We start from the raw sequence: 27,666 nt of genomic DNA on the forward strand, positions 1-27,666 counted from the left end.
GGATTAAAGCGTTTCAAGGGGGCATTAGCGCCAGGGAGCGGCGCTGGGTGGGAACACGGGCCGGGCGCGGAGGGAGCGGACGGCCCGCCCGCCTGAGGGGGCTGGGGGCTGTGAGGGAAGCAGACGTGGTGCTCCGGAAAGCGCCGCGCCGGGACCGCCAGGGCCAGCCCACCTCGGGCAGGAAGCTCTACCCCCAGCCCCGCCGCGCCTCCGCGGCCCGCTCGCGGCTCTCCTCCCATTTCTGCCCTGGAGGAGTCAGGGCGGACTGTGAGGGACAATGAGTTGGGACTGACAGAGGAGCTTCTCTACAGTGAAGCGGCGCCATCTTGCAGTACGGACGAAAAGCTGTGGCGGGCGCCATTTTGCACATGGCCGAGAGATGAGAAGCGCCTTATTGCATTTCCCGTCCTGGGCGCCGCCATTTTAGGTTACGGCATAGCCTCCGCCTTCCCAAGCTCAATCTCATTGGGCGCCGCCATTTTGGCTTACGAACAAGACAGCGACCCGCAGGGGTCCTCACCCCCTCCCTTCCTCCCTTTAGGTGCCTTCATAAAATGCCCGTCGAGAATCCCCTCTTTTTTCGCCCCGCTCCCAAGATGGCGTCGATGCGGGAGAGCGACACCGGCCTGTGGCTGCACAACAAACTGGGCTCCACGGACGAGCTGTGGGCGCCGCCGAGCATCGCCTCGCTGCTCACGGCCTCGGTCATCGACAACATCCGACTCTGTTTCCACGGCCTTTCCTCGGCCGTCAAGCTCAAGCTGCTCCTGGGGATGCTGCACCTGCCCCGCCGGGCGGTGGATGAGGTGAGAGCCGGGTGGGAGACGCAGCCAAGCGGGAAGCGTGTGTGTGTGAGGGGGAGAGGTCGGAGATGGCCTGAGGGGAGAAAGGGGGGCAGTGCCAGCACCACCTCCCCCGCCCGCCCTTTTTTTTCCACACGGGGGCTGCGGGGAGGGGGGACAGACCCCGGGCTGCCCGCGGGCCGAAGCCGAGCGGCCGCAGCCCCTCAGGCCAGGGGCGTGTGGTAGGGCTGGTCCCCACAGCCTTCCCCGCCTCTCCCTCGCAGCCTTCCTTGGACGGGCAGCAATAAGTGGAGAAGGTCTCCAGGCTCGGTCCTCGGTGTGAGGAAAAGCGCCGAGATTCCCCGCGATAAGGGAGTGAGTGGAGTGGGAGCTTTGCTGCTGCTCCTCCTCTTCCTGCTCTTCGGGGATTCTCTGCTTGGCACTAGGCTTTTGAAAGCAGTTTGGACACGAAACCCGTTGTGTGGCCCACAGGGACTCATTGCAGCGCTGTGTTTTGGGTGCCTTTTAGCGAAGAGGGCTTTTCTGAGGCAGTGGTTGTGCCATGGCTAGCGGAGAGGCAGGATCGTTCAGGAGCGGTCCGTGTGTGTGTTTCAGCTTCCTCCGCTCCTTCACAGCACTGGCGGCTGTGTAGGTGTCACAGGTCGAGCATCTCGGCTTTAGGGAGGACAGCAGCAAGTGCTGAAACTTTGGCAGAGGAAGATCTGGGGTCTGCACTGAGCAGTGCTTTTCCCCACCCTCCTGCAGTGAGGAGTCTTGACTGGGGAAAATTGCCATGATTTTTGTTTCCCTCTCTTTACCTTTCTGGGAGCAGCTGGTGCTTTCCTCTGTTGTCCTACCCCAGCTAATTAACTGGCTGGCTCGAGTCTGAGCTGGCTCTGCAGGCTTTTTCACTTGGCCCTGGACCATGCCTCATCTGCACCCAGTTTATTTTTGCCAGTAGGCAGCTACAGATGTTTGGGGCAATAGCTGGAGAATGTCTGGAAATATTAGGTTTCTTCAGCCAGACTGAAGGAATTCCTCTCCTGCTTCCATCATGTAAAGTAGTATTTCCTGGTAACGATCATGGAAGTGGTGTGGAGTTAGTTTTTACCTTCCTATGTAGAGTAGCTGTGCTTTCACCAGTCTTTCTTGGCTAAGACAGCTGCTTCTTAAGCTAAATATACATATATATGAGGCAGGGTGTGGTATGTAACTGGGATTGTTGTGTGCTCAGCTTTTGTGCACTTCTAGGCTGAAAATGGGCAAGCATCACCTTTAAGAAATAATTTAGTGTAAGTCTTGCCATATACCATTTAATGTTTGTCTTGCCATATGCATCTGTATGATTCATCACTGCGTTACACTGGTGTCACTTTAAAAAAAATTCTAGTTCAGCATGTTTATGCTGATTTTTAAAACATGATATTCATGTTTAGTGCTTTTCCAGTGAACAAGTGTCATCCTTGTGTATGATAAATGGGGTCGTGTTCTGGACAAACAAAATAATCTAGGCCAGAAAGGGGGATGGGAGCTCGTGTGAACTTGTGAGTTTGCAAAATTCCTGTGACCTAAGTAGCCTGGCAGAAATTAGTATTGCAGTGTTTAGAAAAATCAGTGGTGTTTTTAGAATGAAAAGAGCTTCAAAGAGCTTAAGGACCTTCATAAATGGCACTCATGGCAGCTCTTTGAGGGAGCAGCATTCAAACAAACTGAAATAATTCGTTGAAATGCTTCAGGTGTGTTCACTGGGTGAACATTTTAAACCACACTTGAGGAAGAGCTGCCAGCAGCTTTCCTGGATCTGTGCTTGTGTTAGCTGTGGAGATAAAGTGTAGAGAAAAGCCAGTCAGTGTGCCTTTTACTGTGTACTGACAGTGATCAGTTGTGTTCCAAATGTGAAGCTCTTGTTCCTGCTGTAACAAAATCCTGTGGGATTTTTCAGTTTGGCAGAGTTCATTAACTCAGTCATAAGCTTAATCTTTTATTGTAAACTGATGATTGAGATCTCTTGATTGAGATCTACACTTAGCATCTTTAATTGTTTCAGGAACATGTGATTTTTTCCTTAAACTGGGAGAAGGGTCTTAAAAAAGGTTAAAAATAGAAAAACCCTTGAGGCAGAAACCCTTAACATTGCTGGTAGGCCTAATGTTATTATTATTACAGGCTTCCTTTTATAGATGGCAAAAATAGCTGATGTAACCAAACTGCTGACAGAAAGGACTGTTGTCATATCAGATGCTCATCATTTGTGGTTAGTTTACTAAGACAGTTTTATTTGTGCAGATTTGTCACCTAACTTAGTAACAAAAATTCCAATGTTTCAATTGGCATGGCATACCTTGCACACAATACCCAGAAAATAGATAAATATGTCTGTGTCCAGAGTGGCTGTGCTGTGCACACAATACCCAGAAAATAGATAAACATGTCTGTGTCCAGAGTGGCTGTGCTGTGCACACAATACCCAGAAAATAGATAAACATGTCTGTGTCCAGAGTGGCTGTGCTGTGCTCACAATACCCAGAAAATAGATAAATATGTCTGTGTCCAGAGTGGCTGTGCTGTGCTCACAATACCCAGAAAATAGATAAACATGTCTGTGTCCAGAGTGGCTGTGCTGTGCTCACAATATCCAGAAAATAGATAAATATGTCTGTGTCCAGAGTGGCTGTGCTGTGCTCACAATACCCAGAAAATAGCTAAACATGTCTGTGTCCAGAGTGGCTGTGCTGTGCACACAATATCCAAAAATAGCTAAACATGTCTGTGTCCAGAGTGGCTGTGCTGTGCCCAGCTCTGCAGCAGCCTTGCTTGTGTGCTGGGGAGTGCTGCAGGCGGTGCCTTCCTGCCAGGACAGGGTAGCTGCAGCTGCCTGGGAGTGAATTTCTCACTTGGAAATCACCCCCATGTGTGAAAATGGTTGAACTGGAGCATGAGAGTGCTGAATTATTCTTTCTGAAAGTCATCTGTCTCTCCCGTGCCATGTGCCAGTCTGCATCGATCCTGTGCGAGAAGCACTGAGCTGGCATTTGGAAGCTTAATTGTATTGGAAAATGTATTGCATCAGCTTTGTACAGCTTTGGGAATCTTAATAGCAGTTACAGGATATGTTACATGTTAAAAGATATTCCCCTCTCTAGATAACAGATTCAAGGGAGTTATTTTCTCTTCAAAATAATTTTTTCTGTTTTCTGTGTAGTAGCATTTTCATGACAGCTTAGAATGACATAGAAACCATTTGGGAGCAGACATTTGAGTAAAAAGCAATGTGGGAATCAAGGAAACTGGTAGTATTTAGTTTAGAAGGGATTTAATTGCTCCTGGTCCTTTCTAAATCTCTGTGAAAGCTTCAGTCTAGACAAGTGAATCTTCAGTGAGCCCTCTTGAAAGCTCAGTCCTTCACTTAAGTGATTTTATCCTCATATGTAATATCTTTCAATTTTCATAATGTTTTCATTCAACACTCCAGATACTGTATAAATGTAAGTGACTTAGTCCTCATAATACTCTTGTGGGACAGGTAATAAAACTAATTTTTTATCATGCTGTGAACCACATTACTGCATGTTTGTTCCTGTTGACTAATAAGAATAATTGGCTTTCATTTTCATTTTAAATTGTGTTTTGTAGGCAGTTACCAAAAATTCCTGTCCCACTGTAATTCTCTGGGAAGAACTTACAAACTCTTGAATCTTATGGCTTTTCAGCTGCTAATTTTTTTCTAGATAATTGCACTTGTTTGAAATGAAGCCTAAAGCTCAGTGTAGTGCTGACCAGAGTTTCAGTTGTGAATTTGGCAGAACTGTTATATTTGTTTATTTTGCATATTATATTCTTATTAACCTGATTCACAATGGCAAGTGCAAGCTTTCTTTTTATGCCAGTGTTTAATTTATTTGTTCAGGGTTAGACTGTGATGTTAGAACCAAGTCTGGAACAAGGACTGTGCTTCTGTGCTCTCTGAATTGTCTCGAGAGGAGGATCCCTGTCCCAGCAGGGACCTGCCAGTTTATTACAGTAGAAATCAAAACTGTTTCCTTGTACTGGCTGATGTGCACCAGGAGCCATCTGTGCAGGGAAGTGGGGACTGGGGAGTGTGGGTGCAAAGCAGTAAGAGGGGACATGACACTTGCATTTCCCTCTCTATTGGGAGCACACAGGCTGCTGTGCACCTTTCTGGCCTGCACTTAAGAGTTCATTATTATTCTGTGATGTAAAATGGGATATTTTAATCCAAGAGTTCTCTTGGCCACTTGAGCTCTTTTTCATGATTAAAATGCAAAGCACATCCAATAGTGGTATTGACCCATGGGTCTGTATTGTGTAAATATTAATACTGTGTTTTCAGTCCAATGCTCTTAGTTTAATGAAAATATTCTATAATGATAATGAAGCTCCCTATTAAATACCATCTTTTCTATAGCCTCAGAAAGGTGATAGCTTCATTTGGTTCATTAGCCAACTGTTGATACATTTGTCTAAATGTGTGGCTATACACGTTAATTTAGGCAAAATACAAAGCAAATAAATATTTGAAATATTTGCAAGTAGTCATCTTGGAGCTGTCACATTGTGTGTTACTTGTAACACTTCCTTTTAAATACCTTCCCACAGTCCTGTTTGTCCTTCCTGCACAGCCATTATTAATCTGCCTGTGTTCCCAGACACTTCCCATCCTGCCTGATCCCTGCTTGCTAGATGTTTCTAGTCGTGGCCTGTGCTTTTCTTGTGTGCCAGCAAGCTGATAAAAATACTTAAGATCCTTAAGTTTTAGATGAGAAAGACACTGGGACGTGTTACATCAAATCTTGACATTCATGCTTAACAAGATGCTGATGGGAGTCTTAATGACCCAGTGTTGCAATCATAGACAATTAAGAATTAGGGATTATGGCTCTGCCCTGTAAAATAACAGGAAAACTGCATGTAGCATTCCCTGATGAGTTGCATTTCATGCATTCTCAAACCATAAATGAAATGTTTCTTTTCAGCTGCCAGTTGAAGAGTGAGGTGGGAACATGTATTTAAATTGCCATTTGAAGGCAAACCTGAGTCAAAACTCGAATCCAGGCTTGTTAAATGCAAAGCCATATTCAGGCAAGGTCTCTGGTTAGCTCACAGCACTTGTTAGTGTGCTTTGCTTCCCTGTGTGTGATAGTGTCTGTTATTTCACCATGTTCTTTCTGTCTTGAGGCCTTGTGACAATGTTATTTGCCCCGTGCTAGGCAAGCAAATTGTTTCCTGGCTCCTTTCTTGAAGGAACCAAAAGCTTGTTAAGCAGTGGGTTTGGGCATAAATAGGCTGCCTGAACTTTAACCCTGAGAGCAGAGGGGGTGCAACATGCCCAGACCAGAGTTCTACAGGAATGTTCATAGTATGGGCATGTAGCTCTGCGAATTTTGGTACAAACAGGAGTTTTGTGAAGCAGATATGAACGGTAAATTGTGGGATGCGAGAGACATTTTACCTCTGACTTTGCTTTGACGGAGGAAATGACATTCTGTACTCTTACCTGCATTAGTGGTGTCCACAGAAAAGCTTGTGAAAGCTATGAATTCATCAGCTCTTCTGGGATGTTTTAGGGGTTTTCTGTAAATCAGTACCTTGATTCCTTTAGGACAGATAAAAGAACAAAAGACTTTGCTCTGGTAGTGTTCACAGTCATTCTCATCCACTGTAGAAGTGACTTTTGTTAAGGAGTTGAGGGTTAGAATAGAGAGGTGGACAAGTGTGTGGGGGTTCTGGTGGGGTTATGTTTACTGAGGAATAAGTGAGCAATAGAGAGCCAGCAAAGACAGGAACCTATGAAATTGATTCTTTCCACTGGGTGAGGTTGGTTACATTTGACAGTACATTAACCAGTGTGTGCTCCTGGTTATGTGCTTGATCCAAAGCAAATCAATGGCACTGCTAAGATGGGAACTGGCCCATGTAGTGTGTTCTTCCTGCTCCCCTCTTTGTGGTTCTGGTGTTTGTGTGACTGCAGTCAGTCACTCTGAGGAGCTGGTCCAGCTTTAAGCTACAGAGGTGCTCCTTTTGGGTCAGATGGACTGATTGTTTCACAGGCACACAATGTGTGAGACCTAAAACATGCAGGGGGTAAAGGACAAACTGGCTCTGGAGTGGACTTGTAAACCCTTCCAAAGTGAGAGGGCAATAACATTGTGCAGATGAAAGGACTTGAGAAATGCCAGTGTTTGTTTGCCTCTGAGCTTTAAAAATGGATGGGAGAGGAATGGGGAGCAGAAATTTATTTCTTTTATTTAGAGTTGTATGCACAGAGTAAGTTCATTTTATTAAATCTTGTCATATAAGAGTGCTTTAAATAAGGGAAAGAAGCAGCATGAAGGTGAAGATGAGTCTCTTGCTTGTCTTCCTGTGTTCAGAGACATGATGACTGTAACTAAGCTATATGTGCCACATTGGGTGGTGAAAAATCAAAATCGATATATTTCCTTATACTTGTACATTCTTCAGTGTTAATACAATGCAGATAGAGTATGATAAACTACTTCATGTGATTTTACTGTTGTATTTTGTGGCTTGTTAGACACACAGAATATCTCAAACACCTTAGCTCACTAAAGCTGGTGCTGTCACACTTACATGAAAATTTACTTAGACAAAAAGAAAGTTCAGTCTTTGGGGTTTTATACTTACTTGTGGATGAAGTAAACCCCTGACTGTAGTCACCTTGATTTCCATGTCATGGTTCCAACAGATATGTTGGTCAGTAATTTAAAAAATTCCGTTACCATGAAACTTAAAATTTACTTCATTTATTTATTTACATTTTACAAAATAGATAACTTTTTTCTGACTATGAAACTTTGGGTAGATGGAAAATCTTGTTGCTCATGGCATGTTAAGAGGGCTATGTTTACTTCCCATAGTATATAATTTTTGTCAAACACTACAGTATTGATTAGGTTCTTTTTGCCTCAGCTTAAGTAATATTTTGAAGACAGTTATGATGCAGATGCAATCTGTCTATGTAATTATGCTGTAGGCTGGCAAGGGGCACATCTTCATTTAGATGCCTGTTCTAAATAACTTGTGTTGTATTTGCATATTCCCATCACTGAATAGAAGGTGTGGGTCCACAGGGAGTAGGAATGTAAAACGCAAGGAGACAGTAAAGTAAAAATTTGGGTGCTGCTTTTGAAAATGCCCAGTGCTAAACAAAGCTTTGAGCTGCCAAAAGCTCAAAACAAAACTTGGGTTAGATTGAGGGAAAGCAGTTTAAAAAATCACCTTGGTTCATTCTTTGCTAGGTTCTAGAGTTAATGTGTAACTGTGTGGAAACAGTCTCCCTCTTCCCTCCCCCAGTAGTAAAACATTGTGCATGTTTGTGTCTTTTTTAAATAAATCCAACTACAACCTGTTTAAAACTGTTTCCAATTGGTTGATTTTCTTTTTCTTTTTTTGTTAGATGAAAGGGGCACTGACTGAAATTATCCAGCTCGCTACCTTGGATTCAGACCCCTGGGTCTTAATGGTAGCTGATATTTTAAAATCCTTTCCAGATACTGGCTCCCTTAACCTTGATCTTGAAGAACAGAATCCCAATGTTCAAGATATTTTAGGAGAACTTAGAGAGAAAGGTAAGCCTTTTCTGTTGGTAAAAATTGCAGGAATGTGGTGCACTTTTTTAGGAATAACCTGTCATTTCACAGGCAGCCTTGCTGTCTTAAAGTAGAGATAGAAGAACAAGCACTGTCTTGTCTCTGGACTACCACAGTTCATGACCTGGAATGTAACTGGACTGGGAGCTGTGGTATTTGAGAAATGGTAGCTTCTTAAATTATCTTTTCACATATCATCAGAATTTAATGTCAGCTATTGCCCAGAGTGTGAAGGGCAGCACAAAAGTTGTGTGGATTCTTTAGTACCACAGGCTGTGCTGCAGCTTAGCGGTAAAGATATTTTCTGTGTTGCTCTGACTCACATTTGTGGTCCCCAAGACAACAGCAAGTCTCTGTCTTGTGTGGAAGCTCCACCACTGTCCTGGGCAGGGGCTGCCTCTCTGGAAGTGTCTGGACAGCAGGGCATCGCTGCTGGAGGGAGGCTGATCTCAGGAAGAGTTGTGCTGCTGATGGCCAAGCAGCTGCAGATTGCCCAGCAGCTGCTCCAAACAGCAGCAAAACTGCTGATGGATGCAAAACTACTCCTGCTCCAGTGCGTTGGTTTTAGCACATTGTCTGGAAAAAGCCCTCGAGCATCCATGGGCAGACACAATCTCGGGGCTGGAGATTGCAGCAAAACAATAATTAAATGACTTGGAGGTGGAAGCACTTTGTTTTCTTTCTATAAAAAAATGATCATTTGTCTATCCACACTTGTCATTTGGATTTTTATTCAGTAGTTTGTTTTTCATGTGTAATTTTTAAGGAATCCGAGAATTCAATATTTTTTATCTATTTTTTTATCTATTTTTTGACAATAGCAGCATATTTAAGATACCTATAATTTGGCTAGGTATAATTAAAATGGAAACTTTTATTAAGCTAATGGGAAAAGCAAACATTCTAATAACTGGTTATATGTTGTGTAATAATTGGAACTAAATTACTCTTGGTGTTTATACAAGTAGTCTGAAATTGAAAACCACCTGTACAGTCTAGTTGTAAAATGTTTTGTCATTAGCTGTCAAAGAGGTGCTAATACCCCTGTGTACTGTGTTAACTCTTTATGCAGTAAGTGAATGTGAAACTTCAGCTATGTTGCCGTTGGAATGCCAATACTTAAACAAAAATGCCTTGACAACACTGGCTGGGCCCCTTACTCCCCCAGTGAAACATTTCCAGCTGAAAAGGAAACCTAAAAGTGCCACTCTCAGAGCTGAACTCTTGCAGAAGTGTAAGTAGTATTAAGATTGTGTACAAATTAAATGGTGAAAGGCCAATTAATATTGAGTATATTCAGTCTCATTCTCCAGAATTGTGATGCACACTAAAATGTTCTATTACAAGAGCTTTTCTGGATGAGGATGGACTGATGTGTGGAAGAGCAGGTGCGAGTCATTCCAGCCAGGATTGCATTAAAATGCTTATATGGATTTAAATGCTGTTCACATTTCAGGGCATCCAAAGAGCTGTAGCTTCATAAAGCACAGATAGGTCCTCTCCTGGTATAGTAACAGTCTGACTGAGGACACCTTTGTTTAAAGCTCCTGAAGCAAAAGTAAAATGAGGACAGTTTTATTTTGCCATGTGCTTTTGGAGCAGAGAGCAAGGGCTGCTAATTAATGCTTTCTTTCACTCAGTGTGGCTGTATAGTGTGTAAAAACCAAGAGAGTTTTCTCTTAACAAAAGGCAGCATATGTGTACATGTATGTATTGGCAGCTGCTTGAACTAAGTGATTTTAAAATAGTTTACTGCAGCTGCTGTTCTGTTGCAGCAGCTTGCTGCTTTCTTGCATGTAATTTGAGTTGGTCTGGTTAAATACAAAATCTGTAAATTTTCATAATTTGTCATATAACTTTTAAAAATTATTTAAATTTCTACTGAGTAAATTGCCTTTTCTGGTAATTTCTTTTAGCTTAGGCCACCTTGTCCATTGCAGTCAAACTGATTTTGCATTTTCTCCAAATACTGTGTTTACTTCACATAAATTACCTGGATTTTAATTGGATTTTAATTAAAATACAATTCTTTGTTGGTATTCCTATCTCTTTATCTGTTAGTTAATAACATTTTATGTAAGAAGCATTGTGTTATGTATTTCCAGCACAGGTTCTGTAATAACTAAAGCCATTTTTCCTTTTAGCAACAGAAACTGCGCAGCAGCTCAAGAAGACTGCAGGAGTGCCTTTCCATGCCAAAGGCAGGGGACTGGTCAAGAAGATAGATACAACAAGTATGGCTCACTTTCATCAGTTCTCAGAAAGAAAACCTGCTAAAGTAGCCTTGATGAAGAATAAAATTACCATCTGTTTTTTACAAAAGCTTAAATTTTTTTTGAGGCAAAGGATTTCTCCCTTTCTGCCTCCCTCTCTCCTTATACTTAAATATTTCTGACATGTCTTGTCAGAAAGAACAACAGTGTGGGGGGTTTTTCAAATGGCAAGTATATCTGCCATGCTTCTAAAGTGTATGCAGCTAGATCATGCCTATAGACTTTGATAGGAATTTAATTTGCATCACTCCAGGAATAACTCCTGACTAAGCCATGTTGCTCCAAAAGGGAGAAGAGTGGATCACAGTAGTCTGCTGTGCTCTTTGAAATGCTGTGAAGTAGATTGAAACTATTTTGTATTTGTATAATTCTGTCTGGAGAAAGAAAAGGGGACAGTGTTCTCTGAAGCCAAGTCTGAGCAGTGAAGTCCAGGTGGCAAACCTGTAGAATGATCCTTTCAGCTTTGTATTAATGCATTTCAGCTGTTTGCTGAAGTTCCTGAACTGCTTGAATTTTTCAAATAAGGTGTGAGAAGAGGGTTTAAAATTATTTACATACTCTTAAGTCACTGCACAGGTATAACATTCCTGGCCACCAGTGATGCTGAAATGGGAACCTTTGAGTGATTTCTTGGTGTTGTGGCTGGAAGTACTATGAAGTACTAAGTCCTTTGTGTTGGTGCTATTTAAGATGTGGCTTTGAGGGCTGATGTTTGGCCTTGTGTTCATGCAGGAAATGCAAAAGATCTAGTTGTAATTCGAACTAAAATTTTTCCATTATAGAAAAGGACTCTTAGTTCTTGGCTGTTGAATTATTAAAGCCAGTTCTTAGAACCTGGCCTTTAGAGCTAGTTGGCCTCCAGAAACAGGAGTTGGGGACCTGCTGAGGTTTGCTCTGCTGGAAGGTACTCACATGGGTCAGAGCATTGTCCTGTGGTTGAAACATTTTCAGTACAACATTTAGAGGGATACAGAGTCTCTAAGCTCAAACTGAAGTTCTCTGTTTATCATCAGGGCATCAGGAAGCTCAAAGACCTGATAGATGTGTATATGTATCCCTTATCTTTTAATAGTTAAAAGATTGCTGTGTTTAGTGCTAGCATTAAGTGTGAGGTAGAGTGGCAGCATCACAGAGTTGTGAGGAAACAGATGCTTACAGGTGTAGCTGATGCTACTGAGTGTTGAGATAGCAGGTGGTCTGTTTGCACTGTAGACCCAGATTGGTCCTCCTCCTTGTGCAAACAGCTGCTCTAGATTTTCATTTTTTTTCTAGATTTACCCGTGTGAGGCAGTACATTACCTTTGCAATATATCACAAGCCCATAGCCTTGCATGAGCTTGGCTAAGATTTTGGTTAAATACAATTTTATCAAGTAATTTGATTGTGAAAGTCAAAGACCAACTTTGGCAATTATTGCATTCAAAAATTTATGTCCTATACTGTTTTACATGTTCAGAGTATATTTTTTACAAGTAAGGAAAGCATCTGTGTGTATAAGAAAAGTAGACTTTGTTAGCAGTGCACCTGTTTGATTACTTCATGTAGAATGGGGTTGTAAGCATTGGTCAGACATTGGCCCTTATTCCCTTTTTGAAAAGTAAAACCTAATCTGACCTTTGAGGTACATGTAGTGTTATAGCTAATTCCACATTAATATTATAATGTTTATTAGAAACATTTTAATTTAAAGGGCAGGTAATGTGTGCATTAAAAAGGGGAAGAGCTGAAGAACTCATTGAAGCATTTATCATAACCAGTTAAACACATATTTCAGTTGTTGCTTTCTTTGCTCTTCCCTAAGCACCACTCAAAGGAATACCAAAACAAGCTCCATTCAGGAGTACTTCAGCTCCCAGTGTTTTTAGTCCTTCTGGAAACAGAACTCCTATTCCTCCTTCAAGGACACCTTTGCGCAAAGAAAGAGGAGTGAAGGTAGGTGCACTCCTTGTTTGTCTGCTCAGGTCTCTTCTCTCACATAAAGTGAATTTCTGCTGCTGCTTTGAATCAATATATTAAAGGAAAAAAAACCTGAGGATAATATTTATAGATAAACTATATGCATTTAACAATGATTATTAAAATCTCTGTGGTCTTTCTTTTTAGCTTCTAGATATCTCTGAGCTGGATATGGTAGGTGCTGGTCGTGAAGCAAAGAGAAGAAGAAAGACATTAGGTTGGTACAGCATTCTGCTTACAAAGGCTGTCAGTACACCTGCAAATAGGATCAAGATTTGTAGTACCATTTTGTTCTTAATTTGCCAAAGCTTAGCCTGAGCTAAGCTTAAAAAATTAGGGGATGTGATACCAACTAATACTTGTGAATGAGGTAAACCCCTGACTAAAATAGGTTTTAAGGGTGGATTTTCATTTGTTTCAGTGCTCCTACTCACATTGCCTTGGCCTAGGTAATATAACTCAGTCATGTGAAAGGATTGAGCTAATCAGTTGTGCTTTGGGCAGCCTGTAGGTGTGTGAGTGGCTTCAGTACTGGCACTTTTCTGAGTTATTTTCATCTGCTCAGTTCTACTGGCTGTATGGCCATGTAAATTAGGTGAAAGTAATGTTGAAAAAATTTATAGCACTTTCCAAAATTTTGGCTGAGGTCTTAACGAGTGAACAATATCTGATACAGTGCTTTTAAGGCAAGTGACAGGGTTGTGCCCTACTTAACCATATCAAGAATATACACTATGCAGCATATTTTTCCTAAAACATTTTTTTTGTGTTTGTTACAGAAAAAAAAATACCACCTCAGAAGAAAACCATAATTGCAATTAAAATGTTGCTTGGGCTTTCATGCCTTCTTGTATCAGATTACTCAGTTCCTGTATCCTGTACAGTGTTGTTCAGTTCATTACTGGGTTCATTATAAAACAAAAGTGTTTGGAGATTACTGTATCTATTTCAGCATATACCTTTTCAAGCATGTTTTAGCATACTTTGAGAAATGCATTTTTAGATCTTTGTTTAAAAAGTATATTCAATATTTCTGAAAGAATGTTTGGACTCACTTGTATTCTTATGCAATAGATACAGAAGTTGTGGAAAAGCAAGCCAAAGAAGAAACAGTAGTAGAAAATGCTACCCCAGATTATGCTGCTGGCCTTGTATCTACACAGGTAAAACCAAGTAAAATCAATCAAACAAAAACCAACTAGTCAAAAAAAAAAAAAAACTCTTGACATAGGCTGTTCTAAACCCCTTAAACACTGTAATGGCATTATGCTCACTTGTTGAAACATGTCTCTTTATGTAAATATTTCTATGTAATTTTTTCAAAATTTCATTACATTTTCCCCAAAGAAAAAGCAAACCTGTTGCCAGAAGTTGTTCAGTCAGGGAGAGGAGGAACCTGTCATGTGTAGACCTTTTTCCTCCTATTTCAGGTCCAGCATATTAGAAACTGCAGTGTAGCTTTGTGTCCTCAGGATATAGGTTCTACAAGAATGTTATGTCCTGCCCTTGCTTTTGAGTGAGAAACTGTCTGCTGGGCATGTGTGACAAGCCAAGGCCAACATACAGGCAGATAGTGGTAGGCCAGAATCAGGAGTGAAGTTCATTGCCTCTCTTTCTGCAGAGTGCTAAGAGAATCTTTGTTTTAGCAAGTTCCACATTTTACAGAATGTCCATATTTCATATAGTGGGCCTACCTTAAGTAATTTGTCTGTTAGACTTACTCCCCCCAAAACATCTTTCCTCTCTCACCCCCTTATATTCAAAGGCTGGATCAGGCAGTAAAATCATCAACCATGCTGCTGTTTTTATGCTGTGTATGCAGTGTCATGTATAATTAAGTACAAAATGAGGCTTTTTCTGTACCCTCACCATCGTAGATGGCATCAGTCATGTTGATGTTGGCTGCCTGTTTCAGTGGGAATGGCGTTTTTGCCTGTGCTGTTACTGCTGCCTTCTGCTTGTCTGTGTCCCAGAGGCCTTTGTGTTCTCCTGGGTGAGAGCCTAGCAGGCCTTATGCTCATGGATGAGCATGGTTCTGCTTGCTGGTGGTGAAGAGCATGTTTCTTCTGGCAGATCACTTAGTCCTAGAGTGCAATTCTTCATAGAGTGCCATCTGCACAAATTTCTGATGTTTGAAGTAGAAAGTTGGTGTTGTTAGGTAGGATTCCTAAAAGAGGAGGCTGCAGTTAAGTTCCCAAAAGGAACGTCTTAGTAAAACAAATGTTGAAGTTGCATTTAAAATGCAGAAACAGCCCATGAATACTTTCAGTGTGGCTTTAATGTTTTCTTTTCTGTTCTGTAGAAACTTGGCTCATTGAACAATGAGCCTGCACTACCTTCTACGAGTTATTTACCTGCTACCCCCAGTGTGGTGCCGTCTTCCTCCTATATCCCAAGCTCTGAAACACAGCCAGGTAACAGACACTTCTTTGCTCTTGGGACCTGATGAATGCAACTCTGTACTGTTTTACTGTCTGCCTGCTCTTTTATTTACAAACCTACTGTCCCTCAACTTGAATGAAACTCCACCTTAGCAATATAATATCCATTGCAAGACTCCAGCCTTTGAGTCTGGGGAAACCAGACATATAATTTAAACTAAGTAAAGAAAATAATTGTTGGCTCTAAATTTTTAGAGTGACTGCTAGCTAAGCCAAGTAAGTGAAACAATTTCCTGATTTTTTTCTTAAAGTAATAGAAAATTCAGCTTTTTCTATCCCCAAAGAGTAATCAATATAAGTCTGAAGTATGTATTCCATGCACACACATGCTAGCACATACAAAACAGTTGCTTTCAGAAGTCCGTTTTATTTCTAGAGCCAAGTGCATATTACCTTTCACACAGTTTGGGATTAAGCCATCCATTTTTCCTCTACCTTTGTATAACAAAGATAATAGCTGACCTACTGTATATTTTGAAAAGTGCTGTTATTTTCAATTCTAGAAAATTACCAATAGCAAAAAACAGTTTGTACAAATCCTTTTTTCCTACAGTTTTATTTTAACCAGCTTGATTTTATTTTTCCTTCCCTGCTGTGTGTGAAGTCTTTAAAAGAATGTATCAGTTTATGCTAAAAGATATGCATGGCTGGGATTCATTACCAGCTCTGTCCATTAACAGAGAACCAACATTTCAGTTTAATATATTATTTTTAATTGTGAGTTGTTGCATTTTGGGCACTTTAGAAAACAACATAGATACAAGATACATTTCATTTGGCCTCAAAACAGTTCAGAATCTCTCTGAAGGTCCACGCACATCTTTCTCTGGCAGAAAATTGGCATCTCCAGAAGGAATGCAGCCAAGAACACAGCAGTGTGTCAGCAGCTGTAGTACTATTTTCCAGAGTGTTGGCATTGTGTTCAGCAGCAGGAAAAGTCTAGTTTAAAATTCTCTATTCTGTACTCTTTCCGTTAGTAGTATGGAGTATTTAGCTTTTCTTGGGGACCAGGAACATAAAACTGTTTGGTTGATTGACAATGCACACAGAAGATCCCCAGATTTGGCCTCATATAATCTGAGGTTGCATAATTAAGACATTACTTTATGAAAATCAGTTATTTTGACCAGAGACAAAGCCAGTAATGAAACTTGTAAAAGAATAAGGAATATCTCATACTGCAAATGTTTATCCTCTCAATTGTTCCACATCTACTGAAAAATACCAGTATTGCTAAAACCATTGCTGTGTCTGTGCCAAAGTGGAGAACCAGAGATGTCTCCTTTCCTAAAATCTACTCTAAAGGGCACCAATGTAGCTCTGATCTGTATCTGCCTGTAGTCTTCTGTGAACACAGGATAAACAGGTCAGCTTGAAGCTCATGAGGTTTGTGAAGGGTGCTCCAGCCTGTGTCCAAGAGCTGCAAAACAACATGGATAGACTGTCCACTGGGTCATCACCACTGGCTGGACAGATGGTGACTTGTGTGGTCAAGCTGCTGTGATTTCATGAGCTGCCTCCAACTGCAGCCAGGTCTGCAATAGTATAACTTCCTTACTGCAGGTGAATGGATCAGCTTTGAGAAAGAACAGTTAAGCCTTGTGGGGTTTTAACTTCTAGGAGTTAGTGTTTAAATAATTAATGATTTGTGAAAACTGCATTTAATTCTGACATCTGTTAAAGTATATTTGTATTTTCAGTATCTTAATGGTACTTCCTTTGAAAGCTGCTGCTACATTAGGTAAAAACTGATGAAATAATTTTTGACTTGCTCTATGTAATAGTTCAGCAACAATCCTGGTAGGATCAGAGTACAGTTGTTAGAGCTATATAAACTGAAAAGTAAGTATTGCAGTTTCAGTTTAATAAATTGGATATTGATTAAACATCAGATTTGATGCTAAATATAGCATATCCATATGGAACAGCTAATTACTCTGTTGTCTAATGTTTTCTAAAGATAATTGAGTGGAAAGAGCATTAGCTCTTAACTTTTTCATATGGATATTAGTTGGCATATTGAATGGTGGTGCTAAAATGGAATCATCAGAGATTTTAGCTTTCTTTAAAGGCCACTGGTGGTGCTAATCCCTATTTGTGGATAATAATGTTTTAACTATCCTGACTGGTTTTTGCAGCTGGCTCTGCACGAGAGGCCTTGCAGACCAACAGACAGACTGAAGAGCCTGCAGCTCCAAATGCTACTACCACTCTTCCTGCACAGTTCAAACAAAGAACCCCCATGTACAACAGCAACTCTAATCCCCCTGCAGCTACACCTACCTCACCCCTAACACCCACCACACCTCCTGCCATCTCCCCGGCGGCACAGGCACCACAAGTGGCCCCCCAAACTCAGCAACAGCCACCACCGAAGAAAAGCCTCTCTCTCACAGTAAGTAAAAACAGATTCTTTTTGACTGATGGTTTTGATGTGGATTGGATCTTGTTTAGATGTTGGCATTTCTTGGCCTTTGGATTATGGAGTGGTTGAGGCTGCTTTTTTTATAACCAAAGATTACAAAAATACTTTGTGGTTTAGCATGCTGTCTTAATGTTATTCAGAACATTTTTAGTTGTGCAGTGTTAATGTTGCAGGATGCTGTTTGTTATGTAAAATAATGTATTGCTCATTATAAAGAATTTTGGGAGAAGGGTGTATTTCCAGCAGAAATTGCCCAGCCAATTGCACATAATATAAATTGCTTAAAATTGTCCTGACATAGTTGTACTAGGAGAAAATACATAAATAGATTATTTTAAGGTAAAAGATTTTGTTTCTGATCCACCTCATCCCCCCATTACACATTTTTCAAAGCCTGAGAGTGGGGATATATCTTGAAGCTTCCTATTCCTGGTGCATATATGCCTGGTTTGGTAACTTTTATGTGCATGCTTGGAGTCCAGTTCAAGCTTAACTGATCAGAAGACTTTGCTAACCATATCTGTAAGCCTGGCTTGCAAGATCTTACCTTTAGCAAGCTGGATGACTTCTTTTCAGTAACTCTACTGCATTTATTAAAGGAAAATAAATCCTCTGAAATTATCGTAAGCCTGGGTTTGTTGGATTGTAGAGAAAGCATTGGATTATTTTCTTTTTTTCCCTAATGTCATAAAGGACACAAAATGGATAACATAAATATTAAGCCTCTCACATGTTTCTGTAACTCTTTGAAGTGAGGTGCTTTTTTCAATGTCCAGAGTTCAATGGAACTGCTGTGCATGTTAGGTATAAGTATTGCAGAGGGGAAACCTTGAGGTTAGGAGATGTTTTTTGTTAACTTTTTGTAGGTCCTACAAACCTTTGCCTTGTTCTTTTATGGTCATCTGTGGATATTAAAGTGGTCCCTGTTGGCAGAGTTTTTCTCAACTGAATTGACATTTATTGTGTCTGTTACAGAGGGAGCAAATGTATGCTGCACAGGAAATGTTCAAGACTGCAAACAAAGTTACAAGGCCAGAAAAGGCTCTTATACTTGGATTCATGGCAGGATCCAGAGGCATGTATTGATATTAATTTGGCTTGGTCCTGAATACACAAATCTGAAATACAGCCCAGCATTTCTAAATGTGCATATGAATGTGCTTTGCTTTAGCTTTGTATGTGTTGGACTCTGCTTTACACTGGACTCTACATACTTTGATGAATTATAGTTTTAACTCCCTGGAAATGGGTCTTTAGGGTCTATTTCCACTAAGTCAGCTGGTCTGTCAGAAAAGCTGCTGACCATGATATAACTGAACTCAGTGTAGAATCAGGGCTTAGGGTTGAAGAGAAGCAAGGCAGCTGGTAAGCTGTGAACAAAGTGGTTGGTTGCAACTGCTCTGCCTAGAGGACCAAGAATGTAAATTCTTTTGTGGCCAGCTGATGTACCAGCTGGGTAGTACAGAACCTCTTTGCTAATTCCTTGCTTTAGAAACTGGCAATTGTTATCTCAGAGACTTTAGATGACAACTGGTGCTGTGAATCACAGGGAAATAAGCTGTCTCATAGCTGGATCCTGTTATGTATTGGCCTTGATAGACCAAAGCTGTTTTACCTAGAAGATTACTGGATGTAAGATGAGAAGGGCCTTAAGAGTCCTTAAGTGAACTCCATCATCTGCACTAGCTCTGGTTTCTAATTTGGTATTTGTGGGCTCTAACCACCAGAGTCCTGCAGCCTAAGTGTGGCTCATGCGTGTGGAGTAACGCAGTACACTGGTGAGAATGAGCAGAGCAGAGTTACTGTGGTGATCCCTGAGCTTTGAGTTTGGTCCCTCTTACATTAATGATGGTGTTTTCAATGCTACTTCAAATTGCACTAGGAGGCTGTACTTTAATATCTACACAGACAGCCTTTTCTAATGTAAGGTAAAATATTATTTTGGAAGTGTGTGTGATATAGATTCACATATACATATATAGTAAAGTAAATATTAACATGAATTCCTTTAGTAATAATGCCAGCACCTTCTGAAGGTTGGATAAATAACTGCCAACTGATATTCTTGAGCATCATTCCAGTACCTTGAAGTGTAACATTTAAAACTTCTACTGGCACGGACCTGAGTCTGGGTCTGACAGTGAAGCTTTTTGGGCTTCCTTAACAGCTAAAAATTCTTGAGGCATTTAACTACAAAATGTCTCCCAAGTAAAGTAACTCTGGGTAGTTAGTTTACCAATTCCATTTAAATTATAATCTTCTCTTCTGACTCTTGAGGTAGAAAGAAATGACACTGGCAGGCTTTACTCCCTTTTTAATTGTTCTTGCAATTATGTTAGCCTTGAGCTTTGTCTTTTGGGGTCTGGTTTTGTTATTTTTAAAACTTGGTCTCAGGAGTATGGAGGAGGAAAATCTTTGTCTGGTTTGCTCACCTTTGGGTTTGAAGTTGTTGATTGTGTTTTGTGGGGATTTTTTTAAGCATAAGAACCCCCTGTCTTGTCTAATATACTGTTGTATATACTAATGTTCTGTTGAAATGTATAACGTGTTTCTTGCCTTGTTTCTGCAGAGAATCCTTGCCAAGAACAAGGTGACATCATCCAAATTAAACTTAGTGAACATACAGAAGATTTACCAAAGGCAGATGGCACGGGCAGCACCACTATGTTGGTTGACACAGTCTTTGAAATGAACTATGCTACTGGTGAATGGACCAGATTCAAGAAGTACAAACCTATAACTAATGTTTCCTAAGAGATGCAGCAGCAGCAGACTGGACCAAATCAAGTTTAGAGTCAACCAGCTCATAGAGTATGTCAACTGTACAAAATGGCATTCATGTGTACATTTCTTTTTACCCTCCAGAGCAGAAGCTGTGCTCTTCAACCAAACTGAGCTCAGTGAACACAGATGTGTTTGATGGTGTCAAACTCACTTAATTTCTTTTTTTATTAATCTTGGGAGAGGGAAGGATGATCTTGGGGGAGGGGGGGACATTGTTGGTGTGTTTTTGTTCAGGATGCTGAAAAAGGAGATCACAGCTGAAAGGTTACAGATGGGAGCAGCTTACTGCTAAGTACCAGAAGAGAAGACTACTGCGCAGTCACTCACGGTTTACTGTTAACTGAGGGCACAGATCTTTATTATAAAAACATTTTCCTTGGCAACATGAGTTCTGTCATAAGAATGGATGTATGAAGCACTACAGGTCGGTACTTGATAATTTTGTATTTCAGCTGCAGTATAACTATTGCAAATGGTAGATGTCAGTGTCTAAAGGTACCCACTGTATGTTTAGCTTATTTATGCTTGGGTCATAGGATGAGATTGAGCAGCTTTGTTTTAGCGGTGGGAACAAAATGACCTGGACCCCCTTATGCATCTGAAGGAGATCGCTTTATTGTAGAAATCACTTTATTTTAAACCTTTAATCTCAACCTGACATAACTGAAACCAACCTGAGACCTAACAGAACTTAACAGAAAGAAGGCACCCATTGGCTGGCTCAGCTGCCGTGCTGCAGTCCACGTGTCCTATCATCCAATCAACTTCCTGCTCTTATGCTGTCCACCGTTCCTCCAGCCAATCACAATCTCGCCCTCGCTGTCACGCAGCTGACTCTCACCTCGCTCCTAACTGCCTCTCACCCCTCCAGCCTGCAGCTGTGCCTTTCCCATGGGGCCTTCTGGAGAGCATAAGCCTTAATCACTTTAATAATCATATCCTACATCTTCCCCCCCTCTTTTTTATTAAGCAATGAAAATTTACTAGGAAAAACCTAAGCAATTCCTAAGACATTAGTAACAGTGACAACAATAATAACTATTACAGCTTTTCAAAACCTGTAACATAGGCTTCTCTGGTGTGAGTAGTAACACTTAACAGGAACAAAATTCAGTTTTGAATGAAATTAACAAGGTGAAGCTTACATCTGCGTATACGCTTTGCTATCACCCAGGATCTCCCAAGAGCCTTCTTTTCACAATGAGGACTTGGAAAGTCTCTTCTGGATGAAGCTTCCCTGTTTACCTCAAAGGGGTCTAGATTTTGCAAAGCTAGTGAGTCTTATTTTTGATATCACCTGGGTTTGATAGCAAACATCTGGGTTTGATAGCATACTTTTCCTTGCCAGTCGAGGCCATGGCTTGGCCAGAGCTGCGACCTAGACTGGGAAGGCTTTCCTATCATATCCTTAAAAGAAATCTTCAGTAATAACTCACAGAACAGCTGGCTTTGTCATAAATAACTTGTAAATAACTATAACTATGTACATATATATACAGCTCCTTTGAAAGTACCATTTACCTTTTTGTCACAAACAAACCAATTCAAAACTATCAAAAGAAACATCTCTTTGTCTTAGCCAAACCTGCAGCCTCCAGGCAGGTTTGCTCCTCTGAGGAAGCAAGGCAGAGGTACAAGGTCCTGGTGGCTTGCAGCAACAACGCTGGGGCTTGCTGTAAGGGTGGCGTGGCAGTGCCTGTGCCAGGGGAGCCACCTGCTCACTGCTGGCAGCCCCATGCCCCAGAACAGTGTGGTCTGCTCCCCCTGGTTGCCTCTGCTCCTGGTGGCCCTGTGCCCTGACTGCCGCTTCTGGTGGATGTACGAGACAAGTGTTCTGGTGACAGCCAGTGGGCTGGCTGTGCTGGTGTTGCTGGGCCACGCTTCATGCATGATGTTGCCATACTTGATGAGATGGCAGTCCCTGATATGCCTGTGGCTGGCCATAGGCCACCTGCAGCGAGCTGAGTGATGTCAGTGTGACCACCAGGCCCACCCTGACCCCACCCAGCCAGCACTCCCGGGATGTGTGTCCAAAACTGGAAGTGCGCAGCTCAAGCCTCTGCCAGACAGTTAATATTATGAGCAGTAATTCCCACATTTTGGCATGCTCTAACCATATCTGCTATATCACAAGTACATAGGTTACCAGCAGTGCGCAGTGCTTTGTTCCAGTCTTGATTTGCATTTGTAAATGCAAGCTGCTGCAGCAGAATAAGGCCAGAGTTATTCTGTGTTCTGGTCTCATCATCGTTGACTTGCCAGGAGAGCGTGGCATGCAGTCTGTCCAGGAACTGTGCAAACAACTCTGCTGGACCTTGTAAAATCTCAGCAAAAGACACATTAGAGTTGATACCCGTCCCTGGGAGTCGCTGCAGGGCCTGCAGGGCTAGGTGAGTGATGATATCACATACATCACAGGGGTAGGCTGCCTGCACTGCAGGAGTTGCAAAGTGACCCTCTGCAGTCAGCGGCCCAATGGCGACTGGTGCGTTTCTATCCTGCAGCGCTTCCCCCTGGGTTGTACACAGCTCAGTAATCAGTTAGCCTGACTGCAAACTGCATCACTGTTAAAATCATCTTCCTTGTGCTTTTCCAGTCATAGAGTGTGAGGATGTGTGCAGTACTGATAGACTCAAGGTAGATAGGGCACGATGGGAGAATATGCCACTTTCTTTTACTAGCGCCCTCAGTTCTTTACTTTACAGTCTAGCTCTTGTTACGCTGGGTGTTGGTTCAGTGCCTGTATTGCTGGGCAGGCTCAAATGACCACCAAGTCGCCCTCCTTCATGGTGGCTTCCCAGCTTTGCTGCCAACGCTGGACTACTGCACTGCCGTCTTGGGCCGGGAGTGAGTCTGCCACCTGCTCGTGATGTGGGAGTTGCGCGCCAAAGGGGCCAGAACGCAGGGAGTTTTATCGGGGTAAGACAGCTCTGTGGGGCTTGGGTTAGTCTTGGGATAAGGGAATTCAGCAGGGTTTGGGTCCATCTTGGGGTCTTATATGGGTTTGGGGGAATTAACTTCCAAAGCCGCGTAATGGCCAACATTTGCGTGACTTCCTTTAATGGCTGCCATGGTTGCCTCCCATGTAGCAAGGTGCCTGCAAGCCATCCCTAGTGATATCAAAAAGTCTCTGCCCTATTGCTTGCCAGGTTTCTGATCAAAGGCACCCACTAAAGGGAAAATCTGTAACTTGATTAGACACCCAGTCCAGCAAGGTGCGTAGTTTCACATCAGCCATATTAATAGATTGTTGATGTAGGAGCTGCCTGACCTGGCCCAAGCTCCTGCTTTGTTTCAGGGATATTCCACCTCCCATACTTTCTCCCGCTGGTCTACTCACCCTCCCAGTGAGGTGCACACACTTTAAATTCCAGAGTTCCTTCCCAAATGCTTCCTGCATCCTGCCTGGCCAGTTCCTTTATCTAGTGGGATGTTTATAGGTCCCTGTTTGGGCCAGCCAGCAGTGGGAACAAAGTGACACAGACCCCCTTATGCATCCAAAGGAAATTGTTTTATTGTAGAAATCGGCCCTTTTTTATACCTTTAATCTCAACCAAACGGAAACCTGACATAACTGAAACCAAACTGAGGCCTAACAGAACTTAACAGAATGAAGGCACCCATTGGCTGGCTCAGCTGCTGTGCTGCTGTTCGCATGTCCGGTCATCCAATCAGCTTCCTGCTCTTACGCTGTCAGCCGTTCCTCCAGCCAATCACAATCTCACTGCATGTTCCTTCAGCCAGTCACAATCTCACTGCGTGTTCCTTCAGCCAGTCACAATCTCACTCCCAGCTGTCACTCAGTGTCTCTCTCTCTCCTCCCCCCTTAGCTGACTCCCACCCCTCCAGCCTGCAGCTGTGCCTTTCCCATGGGGCCTCTGGGGAGCATCAGCTTTAATCACTTTAATTACCCCATATCCTACATCTTGTTAACTCTCTGTATTGTCAATGTACACGCCCAACATGAGTTAATCTTTATTTGGCTTTATTTGAGATAGACAAAAATTGAGTATCATAACTTTCTGAAGAGAAAACCCATCAAAATGATAAAAGTAACTGTGGCTTGTTGCTGCCTGGAAGTGATATTTTCTTGCTATAGCAGTCTTGGGGTAGAAGCTGATCATGGCTCTTACATAACAAGCCCTTAGCACAGCATCACTTACCTGGAGGAAGGGAAACAACTGCATCTCAAAATCAACTAGAGCTTAATTTAAAAATGGCCCTAGAAATGTTGGAGACACATCTGAGTAGAAGTAGTTTTGTTGTCTTGAGGCATTATTAATGCCTCAAGTAGTCAAAAGCTGCTTGATTGCCAAACCCTGACCCAAAAAGTTTTTAATGACTGTAGCTGTGGTTCTTACCAGTGTAGTTTTATCAGTATAATTGCTAATGTGACCACAATTATACTGGCATATAAATGTGCCTTGTACTTGTCCCCTGCTAGTAGAAGCACATTTTTATCTTTATAACTGTGTTCATACCACTGGTGTAATCTGGCTTTAATGCTGCAAGCAAAGCTGGCATTTACTGAGAGGATTTATGTGCATTAGTCAGGAGTCCTTCTTGGGACACAGCTTCACTATTTGAAGGAGTCTTGAATTCAGTGTCTGGTTTCTGCCAGTACTTGTGTGTGGAGCTGTGCTTGGTTGGGAATGCTGCTTAGGAGGAAGAAATACAAAGATGAGTAGCAGAGTGGTGATATGTTGAGGAGGTACCTTGGGCTGACTTAAAGATTCATGTTGAAGTGGAACTTTTAGGACTAAATGGGACTTTTTTTTTTTTTTTTTTCCTTTTTTCTGAAAAAAAAAAAACCAGACCAAATTGCATAGTACATTGTATATTAATAAAAACATTTAGATGTTTGATTAGATTTTTTTTTTTTAATTGGGGAATTTTTATTGCATTTTAATCTTTGTTTCTCAATCAAACTACCCACCAGGACAGGGCAAGTATAAATAATATTTTTTAAAAATGCCCTGTATTCTACAGTGTTTTAAGATGTGACCAAAAGTATAGATTTCTTAACTTTATTTAAGCAAATACACAGAATGTTCTAGCTCCTGTAACAGGCAGGGGGGTGTTTGATGGTAGCTGCTGCTGTTACAGAGTGTTGTGCATGATTTAGTGTGAAAGTTACTCACATATAACTGTCACATGGGGCTGTCCTCCCCAGAATTGCCCATTTCAGAAACAATGTAGATTGCAATTTTGATTCCAACCTCTCTTTTTAAACAGCTTGACAAGTGAGGGTGAGTAGTGAGTTTTAGTTTTTAGGAGTTTAGTAGAATGTATTATGGTTATAACTTATTTGGTTTTAGAGTGTTACACAGTGAGAGCTAATGATAGGATAAAGTATTCATCTTTTAGAAGAAAGGTTTAAAGAAAAGTGACATTCCTTTTGTTGTCTGCATTCAGGTTTTGAAGTTTCCTTGTGATGACCAGTTTTCTGTACATGTGTATGATACTTCTGTCTTAACTGTTCCTGCTTGCTGGATGAGCTGCAAGTATCACAGTTGTTAAGAATGAGCATTTAGAAAATGGGCTGGATTGAGGGGCATGTACTGTCATTGTAAACTGTGGATGCAAAACTTGTGCAGTTCAGTTGTGGTTAGGAGCTGCTGTGTGGTGGCTCTTTTGGCTTGCTTGAGATTAATGGTGGTCCCTCAGTACACTTTCTGGGGCCACAGAGGCCTGCATTTCAGAGCTGTGCTTTGGGAGGAGACAGCTGTCCCTCTGCTCTTCAAGAAGCCCTTCTAGAATGCAGTGGAGTCATTTGAGTGCAGTAGTATGTAGGAAGCTTAACCATGCTGCTGTTTGTAATTGCTGCATAATGCAGTTGGTCTCCAGGCCTGTTTGTCTAAAGTCAGTCATAGGCAGTAAATGGAAATTTTACGTAGAAATATAGTATATTTTTAATTCCATAAACTCATTATGATGAGACAGTTTAACACTGCAAAATTATTTTTTTTAGTCGCTCTATGACCCTCAATACCAGAGGATTACTTCAACTTGATCTGTTAATCAATTAAGTGTCTAAATGCCTAAAGAAGGGGAAGTTTCTGCAACATTGTTAAAGTGATACAGTGAGAAATAAAACTACATGGAGTTCTTTGGTTCAGCGAATTAAATCATCAAATCTGTGTTCTGGAAGTAGGAATAATGCCAGACAAATCAGAAAGGGAAACTTCAATATTGAGATTCCAATATATTGGAATTGTTATATACAGAAAAAAGTCTGGCCTTGGAACTTAATGTTTTCTGTCTTGAATACTCAGTCACTTGAATGTGTAGCTATTCAGTGAGGCTTGGTGTGTGCTGGAAGGTTAAACAAAAGCATTTCTTTACTCTAGAATGACTTGCAGATTTATTGAGTTGACCAGAGAAGTAATTCAGAGTTTTCTTAAAGCTTTGCTTTTCTCCTTTCCTCATGCCTTTATCCAAGCATGATGTTTTAGGAAATAGCAAGCCCAAACTTAAGAACTTTGGGCTTGAACTGCACCTCATCAAGGGGGATGTCCCATTCTCTCTGGCCCTTGCTTGTAGAGAAGCTCCTGTCTGTGCAAGCCTAGGCATGATATGAATTAGGTTCTTTGATTTGAGTATGAAATACTGCAGAAAGAATCAATGAAAGTGGCTTGTGATTTCCCTGTCCTGTCCAGACTTTTTCTTAGGGGAGAAAGAGCACATTCATCATACCCAGGGCTCTTCAACAAATTGCCCTATGGTGAAGTGCTAGGTTTCTGAAGGCTCCATTTTCTTTCATGTGTGCTGTGAGGACCAGAAAGAGTGAAATGAGTGTAACAAAGAAAGGGAGCCCAAGAAGGATGCTGAGATCACAGATTCCATCTTTCTGTTCATTCTTTTGCTACTCTAATGCTTTGTAGTTATCTCCATACAAACCAGTCTAGGCTTAGTACAGTTAACACTCTAGTATTGGGCTGGTATTTTGTGGGTTAACCTGATTTTCAGTGCTGGCTTTGCCATTTATCTTTCAGTTCAATACCATGGCATCCTAGATACAGTGGGAAGGAGCCTTTGGTAGTTGCTTGATATCTCCATGTGGAATTGATAACTTCTCTCACTAAGTTGTGTCAAAGTGCAGACTACTTGTCTAGATAAAAGAATCTTGAGACTTTGGCATCTTGCAGTTTAAGAGTGAATCACATTTTCATAGTAAGGTCTCACTGGAAAGAAAAAAAGACTAAAAAATGTTAAGCCAGAGCCCTCTGGGAATCTGGTGCCTTTAACAAAAACTGTCATTTTGTAAAATGTCACATCTATAGCATAGCCCGTATGTTTTCTATTGGTTTTTGTTTGGTTTTTTTTGTACAGATGTAAATTCAAAATATGCTGTCTTTGGGTACGTATTTTCAGTGT

At 41.5% G+C, this 27,666-nt stretch overlaps 1 protein-coding gene across 1 annotated transcript; it reads left to right on the forward strand.

The window, feature by feature from the left end:
- The first annotated feature begins 566 nt into the window (after positions 1–566).
- NELFA (negative elongation factor complex member A) lies at positions 567–27,666 on the forward strand. The gene is made up of 11 exons (XM_058024518.1): positions 567–806; positions 8,218–8,389; positions 9,483–9,644; positions 10,555–10,644; positions 12,485–12,615; positions 12,787–12,856; positions 13,714–13,802; positions 14,942–15,053; positions 17,219–17,475; positions 18,481–18,580; positions 20,075–27,666. Exons 1-11 carry the CDS (start codon positions 597–599, stop codon positions 20,257–20,259), a joined length of 1,578 nt encoding a protein of 525 aa, XP_057880501.1. The 5' UTR covers positions 567–596; the 3' UTR covers positions 20,260–27,666.

Source organism: Melospiza georgiana, chromosome 5, assembly GCF_028018845.1.
Source record: "Melospiza georgiana isolate bMelGeo1 chromosome 5, bMelGeo1.pri, whole genome shotgun sequence".
Lineage (NCBI taxonomy): Eukaryota > Metazoa > Chordata > Aves > Passeriformes > Passerellidae > Melospiza > Melospiza georgiana.

What these genes read in the sequence shown, in the direction of transcription:
- NELFA (XM_058024518.1), top strand. Translation starts at nt 597, where the DNA reads ATGGCGTCGATGCGGGAGAGCGACACCGGCCTGTGGCTGCACAACAAA. An exon ending in GAGAAGAAGAAAGACATTAG is followed by an intron (nt 12,857 to 13,713) that starts GTTGGTACAGCA and finishes CTTATGCAATAG; the next exon opens with ATACAGAAGTTGTGGAAAAG. An exon ending in AGAAAAGCCTCTCTCTCACA is followed by an intron (nt 17,476 to 18,480) that starts GTAAGTAAAAAC and finishes TGTCTGTTACAG; the next exon opens with AGGGAGCAAATGTATGCTGC.